This window comes from Alexandromys fortis, unplaced genomic scaffold (genome assembly GCF_014885135.2).
Source record: "Alexandromys fortis isolate MF-2015 unplaced genomic scaffold, M_Fortis_MF-2015_v1.1 scaffold_1, whole genome shotgun sequence".
NCBI lineage: Eukaryota > Metazoa > Chordata > Mammalia > Rodentia > Cricetidae > Alexandromys > Alexandromys fortis.
The window spans coordinates 39,877,022-39,895,184 of record NW_026067927.1 but is presented as its reverse complement, the minus strand read 5'-3'; the positions used below and the strand labels follow the sequence as shown (position 1 = coordinate 39,895,184).

Sequence of the window (18,163 nt, the reverse complement as noted above, 5' to 3'; positions counted from 1 at the left end):
TGGACCTAAGAAACAAGCAGGTGTGGCCATACTAATTTCTAACAAACTTGACTTCAAAGTTAAATCAATCAGAAGAGACGGAGAGGGACATTTTATACTCATAACAGGATCAATTCATCAAGAGGAAGTCTCAATCCTGAATATCTACGCCCCTAATATAAAAGAAAGTGAGGAATAGCCTTGAATGCATTTGCACTGGAGACGATTTCATGAACAGAACACAAATAGCAATACCACAGACACTAATATCAACAATTAATATAAATAAAGTCTCATGAAACTGGAAAGCTTCCATAAGGCAAAGGACATGAATTCAAGCAAAGCAGCAGCCTACAGAATAGGAAAAGATTTTTTACCAACATTGCACCTGACAGTCAAATAATATCCAAAATATATAAGGATTTATGAACCTGGATATTAAGAAAACAATTTTAAATTGGAATACAAATCCAAACAGGAAATTCTCAAAAGAATGAACTCAAATGTCTGAGAAACACATAAGGAAGTGTGCAGCATCCTTAGACATCAGGGAAATGCAGATAAAAATGACTACTTGAGATGTCATTTTACACCAGTTGAAATATCTAACATCAACAAAACAAGTGGCAGCTCCTGCTGGTGATGATGTGAAGTAAGATGGATACTCACCCTTTGCTGGGGAAACTGCAAACTTGTAAAACCACTATAGAAACTGATGTGGTGTTTTCACAGGAAGATGGCAACCAACTACCATAAGATGAAGCTGCAACACTATTGGGTGTGTAGCCAATGAATCCTCAATCCTACCACAGAAATACTTGCACAAACTTGTTCACTACAGGTCTGGTCATAATATCCAGAATTTTGAAGCAACTGAGCTATTGTCAGTGGAAGAAAGGACAAAAAATATGGCACATTTACAGAAAGTAGTATTAATCTGCAAATAAAAATATAAAGTAATAAAATTTACATGTAAGTGAATAGAAGTAGAAACAAAATTAGCATGAATTAAGTATCCCCAAACCAGAAAGGCAAATATTGTACTCATTTATATGTGGATTTTAACTGTTAAGTAGATGATAAGCAAACTACTATTCATAGAAAAAAAAAGATTGGCATACTGTAAGGTGGGGATAGATCTCCCTAAGGAAAGAAAATATAATATATAGTTATGGATGCAGATAGGTAGACTGGAACAGGAGGTATAAGTGATGATGTGGAGGAGAGATGAGAGGGACTTGAGAGAGAATACGGGAGAAACAACTAAAACTAAGGGTCTTTTGGATGGTTGTATGAAAACCTAGTGCTGTGGAACAATGGTCTTGTACCCTGTGAAGATTTGTCAGTTGTATTGCTTTAATAAACTGCTGATTGTGAAGTGGTCTGTCCTGTCTCTTTAAGAGACAAGCCACTCCTACTTCCTAACCCCCACCCCCATCCACTGAGGCAGGCAGATCTTCCTCCCTGCTTGCAGCCTGAGTCTCTTCCTTTTCCATCTCCCTCTCAAAAAGGAATCTTCTGCCTCTACCTAATTTTCTCATTTCCCCCTTCTTCCTCTCCCGCTTCTATCTCTGCCTCTCTGCTCTCTTCATCTCCATAACCCACTAAATAAATATCCAACCTCACTCTGCATGGCATGCCTACCATCATCTGTCTCTCGCCTGCTGCCCAGGATCAGCTGTCTTTGGAGGCCTGTGGCATAGTCTCATGTGTGCCCATCTGGCAGACTTTCCACATGGCCTGCTGCAGCCACTCAAGGATCTGTGCCATCACTCTCTGGGATTGGCTGTTCTGGGGACTGCTGGGGAGCCTGCAGCATTTTTGAATTAATCCATTACATTTGGTGCGCAGCATTTTGAATTAATCCATTACAGATTGGCCAGTAACCAAGCAGGAAGTATAGGTGGGGCAAACTGAATAGTAGAATTCTGGGAAGAGGAAAGGTTCAGCCTGAAGTCATCACCCAGACAAAGAGGAAGTAAGCTGAGACTGCCTCACTGATAAAAGGTACCAAGCCATATGACTAACACATACAAGAATTATAGGTTGTTGTAATATGTAAGCATAAGTTAATAAGAAGCCTGAGATTATAATAAGCCCACCAGATTATAATTAATATAGAAGTTTGTGTATGGGCCGGGGGACAAACAGCTGTAGGGCTGGGTAGGACAGAAACCTCTGTCAACAAATGGCACCAGCATGGACAAGTACATCCACACAGAACCCGAGAGAGCTTAGGAACTAAGTCTAGACACAAAAGAACAGAGTTAAGCATGGCTTCTTGGTTGTAACATTTTCTCAGGTGGGCTTTATTTGCTAAAGGCAAGCCTGTCTCATTTAAGAGAGATTTCCTGACTCTGCTTTAGCTGCAAAAACCTTGCAGCTTTTTTAAAAGGCCCCATCATGAAACACCTAAATGGTTTTAATGAATAGCTGACAGCATGCTTTTTGGTGGTGGCGGTGACCTTGAAACTCCATAGATTGGTGGGAATAAACATGGCTCTGGCCAGTACATCTGCCCTGAGGAAAGACTCTCAGAAAGGTAAAGAAATGGGCTGGATTCAGCCAACAAAGCCATGGCTTTAATCCTAGCCATATCAATTAACAAATTAAAGTCTTATGTGATTAGAAAAAGACAGATATACAGTAAAGATAGATTCAGATAAAAAAAAACTTTAAATTATTTACAGTATGTTAAAAAATATATGTAGGCTTGGGAAAGAAAAGAAAAAGAACAAAGACCTATTGTATTGTTTCTTAATTGTTTGTTGGCTGAAATAGAAGCTTCAATTGCAAAAAGATATTTGATTATGAATGCTGCTGGATTAATCCAACCATATATATTTTGAAAATGCCTTGACTTCAAAATTTAAGTCAAAAGGTATGTTACTTTGGAATAGAGGTTTTGCTTTTGATTTCACAGGAAATGACAGGCCCTGGATTCAATTAGTGCTAACAAAAATCAGGTTTGACCAAGGAAGGCCCCCTAAAAATCTCTGATAGAAATGGGTGATCCAGGTGATTCAACATTTCAGAGGACCTCTTTTCAAGTTTCCCCTGAGTTCTAGATCAGGGGCAGTCTCAAGACTGCTGGATGAAATGATCAAGCCTCACTAAATATCCTAGTCAGGACTTGATCATAATTCTAAATTTTCTTTATGTTCCCATAAGATTATCAGCATCTCCAATCACCAAGAAGTAGTCTCGAAAACTATGCTTACATTCCCCCCCAAAAAAAATTGATTATGGATATTTAACTCATTTAGAATGTTGGTTATAAGTTTTTATGGACAATAGTCAGGAAAAATCTAAACAGAGGAGATTGAATTTTGAATTCTTATTTTGCAAAAAAAAAAGGGGGGAATGCTATGGGGCAATAATCTTGTATCCTGTAAAGATTTGTCAGTTGTATTGCATTAATAAAATGCTGAATGGACATGATTGGCCAATAGCAAGGCAGGAAGTACAAATGGGGCAACCAGAACTGGGGAATTCTGGGAAGAGCAAAGGTGCAGTTTGCAATCATCATCCAGACCTAGAAGAAGTAAGATGAGACTGCCTCACTGATAACAGGTATCAAGCAATGTGGCTAACACAGAGAAGAATTATGCATTAATGTAAGATGTTAGATATTAGTTAATAGAAGCCTCAGCTAATAGGCAAACAAGTTAATAATTAATGTAGGTTCTGTGCATTTCTTGGTACAAATGGCTGTGGGATCAGGTGTAACAGAAACCTCTGTCAACAACCTAAAGCTGTAGAATCTTCTTAAAAAATATACATATATTAAGTCCATATAAGGAAATAATCAAATCCTGGTGGAGAGTGGACAACTGTGACTCTCAATGTATATCTTCTTGTGTGTTTTCTTCTTGGGTCTTTTTCTTTTGTTTGTTTTGACCTATTCTGATATTTTTGCTTTTATATTATCTTCTTATATTTAACTCTGTAATTATTCCTTACATGACTATTTGTTTTGAAAAGACAGAGAAGTGTGGATCTGGATGGCAGGGGATGTGGGGAGGAATTGGGAGGATAGGATGAGAAATCATAATCAGGGTATACTGGTTGAAAAAAGTTTATTTTCAACTAAAGAAAAATTATATCAAAAAATACAAAACCTCTATTTCATTATATTGTGAAGGGAATTTGGATACATATGACATCAACATAAGACAAAAAGAACTTAATCATTAAACAGATCTATAATCAGCAATCAGGTTGAAGCAACAATAAATGTCTAAATAAATCACGTCTACCCTAAATAAATACCAGGGACAGATGGCTAACTATTAACTTCTAAGAGAAACCAGAGCAGCAGGGATTCATCTATGGCAGTGAGTTACCCATGAATGAAGCCTTGTCACAATTTTTAAATGTCGAGTATGTTCTTTTTCACTCATTCATGAACAAATATTACACTGAGGCATTTCTCTGCTGAGATATTTTTCTATGTTTGGTTCATAACTGACTAAGAACATTTCAATTTGTCAGATATAGATGTGAAAGGGTTTAAGGAAGTCAGCTACATGACAGAGAAAGAGAGTATAGGTTCTCCTTACGTCTATCAGGAGGCACTTGCGTAGATGTGACTCAGGAGAAGTGGATTGTTTTGGCCCAAGGCTTCCATTTCTGTTGACTAGTTCCTTCATGCTGATTGTATCTATCTCTTAGGGCAAAGAGAGCTTCTGACTCAAGGTCCAGAATCATTTGTCACTGGGACACAGAGAGATGGAAGTTCATTTGTACATCTTCCGAAGGTAGGGTATTTGCCTAGTCCAAGGTCACTCAAGTGTTTTCATGTGTTCTGACCATTTTACCCCACAACTAATATAAACTGAAAAATGAGGGTCCTAGTGGTATATGCTAGAGTTTGTAGAATGGGTCTTTACATTTGGAAACAGAAAAATAAAGAGGAGAATCCTTTAGAGATCAGCAAACAAATTCACAGTACAGTGTGACTAGATCTTCTGTTTAGCCACATAGATGACTTGTGACGTTTATTGTGTAATACTTCTGCTGGTAACGAAGTGGAAAGATTTGCTTCCATTCTTTCCTGTTCAGTGACTTCAGTTCTTCACATATCGGTATCTTTCAAAGATTAGTGTGCTAAGAAAATTTAACAAGTTCCGCTGATATTTGAAAACTGTGCCAAGGTGATTATACTTTAAGAAATATGAACTTACTAATTCAAATCAATCAGTATTTTCTTTTGAAATTCTCAGTCTGACTTCTGTATCTGAGGAGGTAATGATTGGGGGTATTTCAGATACTAAGAGTACAGGGTGTGCCAACTTTTCCCAGATTTTCCACGTTCTAAAAATATATTAAAAATTAAGGATGAAGAATTTTAAAAACAATTTAAAAACTCACAGGAAGCTATAATGCAGAGCCAAGTACAATATTGTGGAGTATTTGAGTGATCCATGAGAGAGCCAATTTTACTGGAGTAAGTTGGTGGTCTTTTCACAAATCTCAGGAAAGATGCATTTGCACCATAGGTTATATTTTGATTAGTGTTTTTGGTTAAGTAATATTCATTTTACTTCTGTGTCAAGGAGAAGATTAGAAAGTCAAAAGCCAGTTTTTGTTTAATACAAAATCAGAGGGAATATTTGGGATCAACTAACTCTACATCCAATAGAGAATTAGTGTCCTGAATATGCACAACACTGAAAAATGATAAACAAGAAAAAAAAACAAGTAGAAAGATGGGCTTTCCATCTAGAAATAAAGTTCTCAAGAAAAGAAATAGAAATGGCTAGTAAATACTTTTTAAAGTTTTAAAAATACATACTTGGGAAATGCAGATTAAAACTACGTAAATAATTCTGTCTGATGTCAATCTTGATGGCAATGATCAGAAAGAGACATGACATATTCTAATGGGGAAAAGTGTGGGAAAAAGCAGCCTTACACACTGTTCCTGGTTTAAAAAAAAAAAAACAGCTCCATTTAGTGATCGAACCAGGCTCATACAGATTTGAACAGACATGTCAGTCAGTCTTGAAAAGCTTAGACTTCCCTATGAGAAAGTGAGAGAAGATCCTAGAAACCCAAATATCTAGCAGGAATTCAAACACCAATATCACCTCTGACAGCACTTATTCTCACAAGCTCTGAGAAGACACCCCAGGATTAGATGTAGATAAGTATCTCCCTTAGACCCAATGCAGATATAGTGAATGGAAGGGGCCAGACAAGTCAGTGAGAAATATGAAAATGCCAGGATATTGATGGGGTTGTAACCCATTATTATGCACAGAGTCAGTCTTGAATTGATGGATTTGGGTTCGGTAAGAAGCAGGCTGTGCAACCATGATGAACAAGCCAGTTAACAGCAATCCATCACATCCTCATCAGCCATGGCTTGCAGGACCCACCATGCTTGAGTTCCTGTCTTGACCTTTGATGATGGACTGTGGTGTAGATGTATAATCTGAATGAAGCTTTTCTTCCCCAAGTGCTTTTGGTCATGGTGGATTATCACAGATCAAAGACCATATAGATCAAAGACAGCCAAGAGATTAGCATTTAAAAGCCTGGCAAATAATGACGTAAAAGCATATGTCTATCTTTTGTCTATATAAATGAAATATATTTAGATTCACCTACATTTGGTATTTAACCCTAGTCTGTATATAAGGCATGTTAAAAAGATGTGTTAAGGAAAATTAAGCCACTCCTATGAAGATTTACTTCCACCTAGTATATGTGATTTGCCTTTCATTAGACAAGAAATGAGATATATTGATATGAATAGAATACACCATTACTACACTAATATGGAATGCCTTTGAGACAAAATTGATCAATTGGAAGGATAATATCAAGCCTTGAAAATAAGAAGAGGATCTAGACAGACATGAAAATTATGAATAAAGAACTTTGGTAGACCATGAAAAGACAACATCTATGAACTGTCAGCATAGAAGGAAAGAAATTCCAGCTGGATGGCATAGACCAGATCTTCAACATGTTCACAAAAGACAACGTCCCGAATTGCTCAAACTAAGAGAAGCCATACCCGTTCAAAATCAAAAAGACAGAACAACAAATAGCACCAGAACAGAAACTCCACAACAAAAAGAGGGATTGAAAACTACCAGAGAAAATTCACAAATCACAAACAAGGGCAAACCCATTAGAATAACAAGTAAATCCTCAATATAAACTACAAGACGAAAAGGATTAGAGGAACGTGCTCTTATTTCTAAGAGATCACAGATGCCAGTCCAGTAACATTATCAGCAAAATTATGTGACAGAGTTGAAGGACAGGGAAAAATTCTCCATGATAAAGGCTAGCAGACTATGTTTACCATACAAGCTGTGATGGTTAATTCTGTTTGTTAACTAAACATAGATGGGAAAGAAACCCTCTTTTGAGAAAGAGCTTCCATCAGATTGGCCTGTGCGCATGTGTTTGGGGTTTTTGTCTTGATTGGTAATTGACACAGAGGGGCCCATCCCACTGGGGATGACACCATTCCTACACAGGTGGGCCTGGACTATACAAAATCTGTAGCTGAACATGGGGCTGGGAGTAAGGCAGAATTTGACATTTGAGCATAGATTTTACTTCAAACATATGCCATGGATCCCATTCGTCCCAATGATGATCTATAAATTGTGAAATCAATTTTTATTATCATGGTCATGATGTCTAGCATAGCAACAAGAGCCACAATAGAACCAAATTGGTGAGGCTGAAAATGGTTTTTGCTATGGCAGTTCTGACTGCATTGTTTTGGAGGATTGTGGTTTCCTTTCAAGCTTTTCCTGTACTAGCCATTTTGTGCTCAGGGCTTAATGCACAGTTCTGTGTATTCTATAAATTATGTAGAATTTCAGATTCAAAAACAAATGTTGTTCATTGTTGTAATTCTCCTAGGTCTCTCTGTGTGTGACACAATGAGGGAAGAGATGATGGCATAGTATGAATATTAATTATGTCTAGGAAAAAAACACAATATCTCACCATATGTCTCTGAATTTAGATGTAAGGAAGAAAAATGGATAATTTATGAAACATGTTGTGTGAGTAAGAATGATGTAATGCATATGAGATCACACTTTGCCACCAGTGACTCTGGTAAGAGCTAGGCATCATAAGCAAGCTACAGGAAGGCCACTCGGCAGCTCAGATTTGAGCCTAGCCCAAGATATATCTGAGATATGCCAATGAGCTAAATCCAAGCTGGTAATGGTGTGCTGGGAAGGCAGCCCCAGCTGTGAGCCCTGCTAGTACAAAGCTACTGCCCAGTGAAAAGATTAAAAATAATGGAACTATGGGAATGAGTGTAGGATGATACTGAAGTCCTCTAAAGACATAAATTCTCTAGCCTGGGTGTTGATGCCTATTTTAGAGAGGACTAAAGATTCCATTTAGGCCCTGGCCTCACTGACCACTGCCTTTCATATTGTAGGTAGGCCTACATAGGCCTCCTGTCAGTCATAACCATTATCTAAGCTCAAAAGAATATCCTGTATGGCTCCCATTGCCACCCTCATGATGCCGCAAATGAGGGACTTCACAGCTCAGGTGAGTCAAGCATGAAGTCTTCCAAGAGTGCTCACCAGAGAATTTCTACAGAAGAACCCAGCAACAGCAGCATTGCTACACAACAGATGTTTCCTGCCTGCTGAAATATTTGTTTACCAGTTATATTGGTATCATAAGAAATATTTGTATCAATGTACTGAACATATTCAAAAGACATATCTTTTGTGGATATCCTAAGTGCCTAATGTCTTACCGTCCATATGCTCCAGCACTCTGCAGAAAGCTTGGTCATTTTGGCACCTGAGCATTGTCCTTGGTGCAAAGAAACAGATTATTTGTCCCTTATGAGTGAAGTTGATCCTGGTGGTCAGAAATTCAGAGGAGCACGAATTCATCTACGGCAGGGAGTACCCATGAATGAAGCCTTGTCACAATTTTAAAATATGGAGTATGTTCTTTTTTGCTCATTCATGAACAATTATTACACTGAGACATTTCTCTGCTGAGATATATTTCGACATTTGGTTCTTAACTGACGAAGGGCATTTCAACAAGGCAGATATAGAGGTGAAAGGGTGTAAGGAAGTCAGCTACATGACAGAGAAAGAGAGTAAAGGTTCTCCTTACGTCTATCAGGAGGCACTTGCGTAGATGTGACTCAGGAGAATTGGATTGTTTTGGCCCAAGGCTTCCGTTCCTGTTGACTAGCTCCTTCATGCTGATTGTATCTATCTCTTAGGGCTCAGAGAGCATCTGACTCAGGTCCAGAAACATTTGTCACTGGGATACAGAGTGATGGAAGTTCACCTGTATGACTATTCAAGGTAGAGTTCTCTGTAATTGCCTGGTCCAAGGTCACTCAAGTGTTTTCATGTGTTCTGACCATTTTTTCCCTCAACTAACATATACTGCCAAATGAGGGTCTTAGTGGTATATTCTTGAGTTTGTAAAACTGGACAAATAAAGTGGAGAAAACACTATAGAACAGCAAAAAATAAAAATTCAAAGGGTGGATATGGGAGCAGGGAAGAAGATATCTTAATTAAGGGAGCCATTTTAGGGTTGGCAAGAGACTTGACTCTAGAGGTATCCCTAGGTGTCCAAGGGAATTTCCCCAGCTAGGTCCTTGTGGAGTAGAGGAGAGGGTGCCTGAACTGGCCTTATCCCATAGCCATGATGATGAATATCTTGAATATCACCATAGAACCTTCATCCGGTGATAAATGGAGATAGAGATAGAGACCCACATTGGAGCACTGTACTGAGCTCCCAAGGTCCATTTGAAGATCAGAAAGAGGGAGAAAATGAACAAGGAAGTCAGGACCACGAGGGGTTTGTTCACCCACTGAGACGGTGTGACTTATCTAAGGGGAGCTCAAAAAACACCAACTGGCCTGGGACAGAAAGAGCATGTGATCAAACCAGACTCTCTGAATGTGGCTGACAATGGGGACTGACTGAGAAGGCAATGATAATGACACTGGGATTTGATTCTACTGCATGTACTAGTTTTTTGGGATCCTAGTCTGTTTGGATGGTCACCCCCCAGGCCTGGATGGAGGGAGGAGGGCCGTCGACTTCCCACAGGTCTGAGTACCCTGCCCTCTCTTAGGACTGGAGGGGGAGGAAGAAGTGGGAAGGAAATAGGAGTAGTAGAGGAGGTGGAAATTTTGAAAAATTAATAAAGTATTGAAAATATTCAAAGTACAAGGTGAACTAGCTCTTCTGTTTAGACACATAGATGAGATGTGATGTTTTCTGTGTAATACTTCTCCTGGTAATGAAGAAAAAAGATTTCCTGTCCTCCTCTCCTGCTTGCTGACTTCAGTTCTTCACACATGGGTACCTTTCAAAGGTTAGTGTGCTAATGGTATTTAACAAGCTCCCCTGATATTTGAGAACTATGCCAGGGTGATTATAGTGTATGAAATATGGATTTACTAATTCACATCAATCTATCCTTCTTTAGAAATCCTCACTGTAACTTCTTTATCTGAGGAGATAATTATTGGGGGTATTTTAGACACAAAGAGTACAGGGTGAGCCAACTTTTTACCCAGTATTTACAGGATCTTCAAAATATATTAAAAATTAAGGATGAAGAATTTTTAGAAGAATTTTAAAACTCACAGGAGGCAGTAACACAGATCCAAGTATACCATCAAGTGATATTTGAGTAATCCTTAAGAGAGAGACAATATTACTGGAGTGAGTTGGTGGTCTTATCACAGATCCCAGGAAAGAAAGATTTGGACCATAGGTTATATTTTGATTAGTGTTTTTGGCCAAGCAATTTTCATTTTCCTTTTGGGTCAAGGAAAAGACTCGAAAGTCAAAAGGCAGTTTATATTTAATCCACATTTACTGGGAATAGTTGGACCAAACTATTGTGTGGTACAGGGTGTTCAACGTTCAAGATCACACAATCACCTTCCTTCTTCATTTTATATCAAGAAAGCATAATACAATTAAAACTGAGGTATAGCTCTACATGGAGAATTCTAAAAAGAGTTAACTCAATGGTTGAGAAACACTTAAAGAAATGTTCAGCACTGTTAGTCATCAGGGAAAGACAAACCAAAACTACCTTGAGATTTCATTTTCATCTGTCAGCTAAGACAGATACTTAAGGTCAACAAAAGAGATGGCAGTTCATACTGATGATGATGTTGAATAACAGGACAGGCAGTCATACATTGCTTTAAGACTGCAAACTTGTAAACCTCTATGAAAAATGTGTGAAGATGCTTCAGGAAGTTAAGAATCAATCAACCTCAAGACTCAGCTCTACCACAATGGGTATGTAACAAAAATATGCTTCATCCTACCACAAAGGTTCTGAATGCAATACAATGTGAGTGACTGTCCCTGAGTCCACCAGGATGGGTCCTGAAGCAGTAAATATAGTAACTTTGAATTGATGTTGTGCTAGGAAAATGAAGAATGCCAGGTAAATGGTGCTTCTAGATGGCGGGCCCATTAAACATCCAAAAGGGAAAAGTCAGAGTTTCAAGAGATGCAGCCACAGCCTGATATTTATTTTCCCTCTTATACTTGAACCTTGAAAACCACTTGCCCCTTTGAGGTTCATATCTCCTAAATGTCTTGTGAGATCTAATGAATTACATATCGACAAATGGAAATAGAGCACCCCAAGAGTCTATGTTCTTTATGATCCAATCGTAGCTGAAGAGTAAACACAAAATAGTATGCATTGATTAACTCCTGCCAGGGATGATAAACAAAGCCGCACATTCTAACTGCAAAGGCACATCACACATCTTTTCCAGAAAGTGTAATCAAAAAACAAGATGCTCAGTACACTGTGATCCAAAGCCTACAGGACTGCTATTCAACTTGTTTTGACAAGATTCACAAAGTCAGCTTCCTGTTGTTCAGAGAGGAATCCCACAGCCATGCCAGAGGGAAAGTGAGAGGTTATCTCTCAGAAAGAGCCTGAAGTACTAGTGCCTGAAGAATTATTCATGTCAGTAACACAGCCAATCAAAGGGAGAGCATGATTGACGGGCGGGTACAAATGGGTAGATATTTGAGATTTATAGCATGGGTAAGTTACTGCTGTGTCAGACTCTGGAACCTCAACAACCTCTGAGGAATTGAGACCGTGGAGTTGACTAAGGCAGTGGCCATCACCACAGAGAGGTAAGACCATGATTTTCCAAGCCAGAATATCAGTACTTGTGGGGTGAGGGTTGAGAGACTCCAGGGAAAATCAATACCAAAGACTGTGGTCTAATCTCAGAAACCCTGGTGTGTGCAGGTATAGTGGAATAGGTAGCAAAGACAAAGATGACACCAGATCCCTTATAGGTCTGTTTGTGTGGGGTCGCATTATGTGAAAGTCTGGATCTGCCCACAGAGATTTACACCAGGTCCTTTGAATACCAGTAAATATCACTGGCACCTGCTGTTCCAGAAGAGATCATCTCTTGCACACACCCCAGAATGGATCTGTTTTCAGTTCACATGGACAGACGTAGTTGCAGATGGTATGTTCCTATCAAGTGCTATGGGCAGTGTTGCTTTAGAGATCCAGCAAGTTCAGAATCTTATAATTTCACTATCATCTTGCTATTGTATTCCACCTACTTTTTTGTTTTTGTCTTCTTTTTTTTTTTTTTTGTGATTTTATTCTGATATAGGTTGTGAGCTGAGAATATGATTCACAGTTCGAAGGGTAGAACACAAGGAGTAGTAAATGACTCTTCCAACATTCTTATAGAAGATATTTTAAAATGGTTTATTTAAAGAAGGGAGGGTTAATGTCAAGCCCAGTACTTTACGCATATTAGAAAGTCTTATGACGCCATGTAGTTTCAATCCTTAAGCTCACCTAGAAAGTAGAATCCAATACCATGTGACAGAAGTTTTGCTTGGTATAAACAACGACTCAGTGATATCCTAGACTATGATAGCTTTTTTGCTTCTGTTCCTCACAATGGGTGAAGACATTTCTGAAGTAATAAGATGCATTTCACCTAAAGTTTCATTGCTAGAATTCTGGACTCATGCTCTTCATTTTGTATAGAATCTAATAATCATCATTTGATGACTGAGTCAAACACATCCTACAACTTTTCTGCAGTCTCTCAAAAATTATTTGAAAGTATAATTCCAAAAATTTATTGACCACAATGGATTAATTTATTATGAAGGAGTAAGAAGGCATAAAAATTATTTCTGTAGTTATGTCTTCATTTCTCTTCCTTATCCAGGCTCTTCAGCTATGGCTCCTGTTATCTTCCTGGTTGTCCTGTGCTTAGGAGTTGGGTCACGTGTTTCAGCACTTGATCCCAGTTTGGATGCTGAATGGGAAGAGTGGAAGATACTCTATGAAAAATCATACAGCCTGGTTGGTATCCTGGAAACTGTCCAGAAGGGCCTCAGAGTGGAAGTGTCTGGACATTTTAGAAGTCATAGATGCTCCACCACAACTACCACCACTAAGATTCCTTAATCACGAACATTGTGAGCAATGGGTAGCCAGATTCCCTTTCATCAGTATAAGGAGAACGCCTGACTGTTGTGTCCTAGACTAGCTCTCCTGGGCCTTTAATTACGTGGACAGCAAATCTACATCAACTTGTACAGGAGTTTAATTATAAAGAAATGTCACCCATTTTTGTTCTTATCCAGGAGGAAGAAGCACTGAGGAGAACAGTATGGGAAAAGAACATGAAAATGATTAAACTTCACAATGGGGAGAATGGCCTGGGGAAGAATGGCTACACCATGGAAATGAACGCCTTTGGTGACATGGTGAGTGTGACATGTATTACTTCACACTGTGTCCTCTTGTGTGCTTTACATGGAGTCTTTTCTTTTATAATCATTTATGTATGCTTTCTTGAAGACCAATGAAGAATTCAAGAAAATGATGGTTGATTTCCCAATGCGAACTCTCAAGAGTGGGAAAGGCATCTGGAAACGAGCTCTTAGTGATTTACCCAAATTTGTGGATTGGCGAAAAGAAGGATATGTGACCCCTGTGGGGAAACAGGTTTGAATTTACCACCTGCCCTTCTTCTTAAGCCATAGTAAAGAGAAAAGAACTTAGTGTCTCTCTGTTTTCTTATTGAATAAGGAGAGATTCAAAGCTCGTTTTTTACATAGTATTTTTTTCTTTGAAATCTTCATACATTTTCCAATATATATTGATCTTGACAGACCACCAAACATGTTCCCAGATAATAACTTCTACCACATCTCATTGTAGAGTTATGTCCCTTCTATTGTTGTTAATAACCAATAAAAGCAAAAGTCTTTCACAAATGGGGGGGGGACCCACAGGAGCATGTGCACACTACCACATCCAAGTTTTCTAGACTGAGAACTTCTAGGCATCTATCAACTGCCAGTACTTCTTTTCACAAATTATTCACCTGTTTATGTTGTTACCTGAATTAGTATTTGTTTATGAAAGACCATATTTTCTTCACTTTAGGGTAACTGCAGTTCTTGTTGGGCTTTTGCTGCAACTGGTGCCATAGAAGGACAAATGTACAAAAAGACAGGCAAACTCATTCCTCTGAGTGTCCAGAACCTAGTGGACTGTTCTAAACCTCATGGCAATAACGGCTGTGATTGGGGTAACACATACTTTGCCTTTCGGTATGTTTTGCACAATGGAGGTGTGGAGGCTGAGGCGACCTACCCATATGAAGGAAAAGTAAGTGGACCTCATATATTGTCATTTCATCTCAACATTGAGTGAAAGACAACTGTAGATAAAATACAGTATCTTCGGCACTCAGATTGGATGGTAGAATCTCTCTCTACACTGTCATTTAGTCATTAAGTATCGACCTTTGCATATATTTTTGGTGTGATTATTTTGGTGTATTTCCCTTTTATATACATAGAGAATATAGAATGTAGTGTACATATAATAGAGATCTCTTCAGTGATGTAGTTATCCTATTGTATATGTGTTACTTTTATTGGTTGATAAATAAAGCTGTTTTGGCCAGTGACATAGTGAAGTAAAGCTAGGTGGGAAATGCGAACAGAGAGAGAGAGTCAGAGACAGAGAGAAATCAGCGTCAAGGTGATTCCATGTGGCTGAACATTACTGGTAAGCCACAGTCATGTGGCAATACATAGATTCATAGAAATGGGTTAATTGAAGATATAAGAGCTAGCCATGAAAATGCCTGAGGCATTGGCCAAATATTGATTTAACTAATATAGTTTCTAGATGATTATTTGGGTCTGGTGGCTGGAATATGAAAGCACATTCTCTACTTACATTGCAGCAATAAAAATTCTTATGGATAGGAGGTTGTATTGGTTGTAACTGAGGACAAGAGAACTTATTTTCAATTCTAGCTATTTCAGTACTGTTTCACTTCCTGGGATGATTTACAATAATCCAAACTTTTATGTGCTGGGGGCTAGAGAGATGGCTCAGAGATTAAGAGCACTGCCTGCTCTTCCAGAGGTCCTGAGATCAATTCCCAGCAACCACATGGTGGCTCACAACCATCTGTAATGAGATCTGGTGCTCTTTTCTGGTCTGTAGGCATACATGGAGGCTGAACCCTGTGTACATAATAAATAAATTTAAAAAAAGGATAACAAGCAAACTTTTATGTGCTCAATTACAAAGAGCAGAGTGTGGTGGTTGTGATTCTTTCCCAGGACATGGAGGGAAGAAACTGAGTCTCTTATCTCTTTACCTTTAAAGGAAGGACCCTGCAGATACAATCCTCAGAATGTAGCTGCTAAAATCAGAGAATTTGTGGCCCTCCCAGAAGATGAGGATGTCTTAATGGATGCTGTAGCAACTAAAGGACCCATTCCTGTTGGAATTGATGCTTACCATGGGTCCCTTATGTTCTACAAAGATGGTTAGTATATTTCCTTCTAGATTTGAAGAAAAAACCATTGTGGCATCTCTGCCATGAAACGTTCTCAGATTGGCTGATATGTAAAACTGTGATATGAATGGTTAAGTTTTTGGATTTTATTCATCTCTGTATAAGTGTCCTAAGTACTAATTCAATGGGTATGAACCCCCATATGAAAGTTAATGTGTCCCATTTAATAAAAGATATTGGTTAACTAATTTCTCAACTCCTCTCATAGACCTTTTAGCTGTTTATAGAAACTGATTATCCGAAATCTAATTATAACAGAGCCTTGAAATTAAATAATTTTTGTCCTGTAAGTTTAACTTGGCATGAGACACTAGTAGCAAAACTGTAAAGTTCTAAGGAGTCATTTTATATGCATGCAGCTAGTAGCTACCAATAAATCTCACTAGTTTGGATTGTTTCAGTTTTCTGTGAAACTCTGTATCTATGTGTGTGTGTGCGACTCATGTGTGAGTATTAGCATTCTTGTGAACAATTAACTAGCTTAAGTCTGATTGTAGTTTATATCATTTCAGTGATGGCTGAAATAGTTTTATTGTTGGTGGCTGTGGTCACTGCCAGGTGTCCTGTGCATCTCACATCAGTTTCTGTGTTATTTCTCAGGCATTTATCATGAACCAAATTGCAGAAGATATAATTTGAGTCATGCACTTCTGGTGGTTGGCTATGGATTTGATGGAAATGAAACAGATGGCAATAACTACTGGCTGGTCAAGAACAGGTATAAATTGTCGTAAAAATCTTTATCTGAAATTCCAGGCGCTGGAGAGATGGTTCAGTGGTTAATGATACTGGATGCACGTCTAGGGGATTTTGATGAAATTGTAATTTTCAGGCAATATTTTGATATAAAGTTAAAAGATTATGTCTCATTTAATTTGAAAGAATCTTTTCTTGTTTTCCCATGTGCATAGATGAAGTGCATTTGACTGTTTGCACATCTGCGGACATGTGTTCACAAGTGAACATGTGTAGAGGTCTGATGTCAGCATCAGTTGTTTCTCAATCATTATATAACTTCTATATTAAGGCAGTGTTCTTTTCTGATCTAAGAGTTAACTATTTAATCTGGCTTGCCAGCTTGCTCTTGGTAGGTTCTGTGTCCATGTCTCAGGAATGAGGTTTACGGGCATACTATAATATCAATCTGGCTTTCCAGTCGCTCTTGAAACAGATCTCAGCTCTTTAACTGCTGAGCTCCCTGAAGCTCTAAGAACTTACTAACAGTATGTTCTCATAAAATTCCCAATCCTTCATTGGTTTCTAGGGTATCAATGTCATGTGTGTGACATTGATTTTGTACAATGCTACACGTTTGATAGTTTTGAAACATGTAATGATAGAAAGGTATTCTGCTGCGATGTTCACATTCCTCTGTGAGGCACCGCTTGGTACTCAAGATTAGACCCTCTGACTTTCCAGATCATTTTGATAGGTTGGCCTCTTACCAGTATCCTAACAAATCCATCATTTGGTAAGTTTTCTACTAAATGGAAAATATGATTTATTTCAGCTGGGGAGAAAGCTGGGGCATGAACGGCTACATGAAAATCGCCAAGGACAGAAACAACCACTGTGGAATTGTTTCATTTGCCCAGTACCCTCTTGTGTGAGCAGCCTGATGCCCACAAACAATCACTTGGCAGAAGACTGCATTTCCAGAGATGTTATATCCACTTCAAAAATCAGCCTTTGCTTAGTGTGTTAAACTGCTGAGTCTCTCAAGGTCCACACTGCAGTGTGAATTCTGGGAGCTTTCAAATACTTGAAATTACAAGTTTTGTAACTCTTCCTCTAACTAATGAGTGTTTATAATTCCTGCAGGGACTTTATTTTCACTTTTAATGCTTGTGAAAATAAAATCATTTAAAAATTAAAATTCAAGTATCATTTCTAGTTTCTCATCTTTTGTGCAGTGACTTTATTGTGGTCAAACATGCAGTTCACCTTGAAGTGGGGACTGAGTGTTGTGCTGGTGTCTGGAAGAAAGGATTGGACTGTCTTCCTTGATGGGTGGCATTCTTCATTCTTGTGGTTTGCTTTCAGTGTTCTGTTTTTCCACCAGCAACCTTGCTCTAAAAGACTCTATGGTAATTTTTGGATTTGACACTTTTAGCTGACACACATGTGGGAGCCCACAGGAGTGGATCCATTCCACATTGACTACAGGTCAGAGAGCTCACACGTTTTCTTGCTTCTTCAATGCTATTGACAAAGGGGTGGCTTAAGGTGTGGCTTTAAACAAGATGTCTTGGCTTATGGTGTGGTTGTTTGGTGTTTTA

General features: G+C 38.6%; 1 protein-coding gene across 2 annotated transcripts in view; it reads left to right on the top strand.

Annotated features, from left to right (window-relative positions):
• Positions 1–17,739, top strand: part of LOC126502967 (cathepsin Q-like) — an 87,760-nt gene extending 70,021 nt beyond the window's left edge. Inside the window, exons 1-8 of one of the 2 annotated variants that reach the window (XM_050144383.1) lie at positions 12,033–12,147; positions 13,221–13,357; positions 13,642–13,764; positions 13,859–14,005; positions 14,450–14,674; positions 15,692–15,854; positions 16,485–16,602; positions 17,395–17,737. In XM_050144383.1, the coding sequence (XP_050000340.1) occupies positions 13,232–13,357; positions 13,642–13,764; positions 13,859–14,005; positions 14,450–14,674; positions 15,692–15,854; positions 16,485–16,602; positions 17,395–17,494 (1,002 nt within the window). In that variant the 5' untranslated portion in view covers positions 12,033–12,147; positions 13,221–13,231 and the 3' untranslated portion in view covers positions 17,495–17,737. Of the gene's footprint in view, positions 1–12,032; positions 12,148–13,220; positions 13,358–13,641; positions 13,765–13,858; positions 14,006–14,449; positions 14,675–15,691; positions 15,855–16,484; positions 16,603–17,394 lie in introns of those variants that run through there. The other variant, XM_050144385.1, reaches the window with a different exon arrangement.
• Positions 17,740–18,163: the final 424 nt, after the last annotated feature.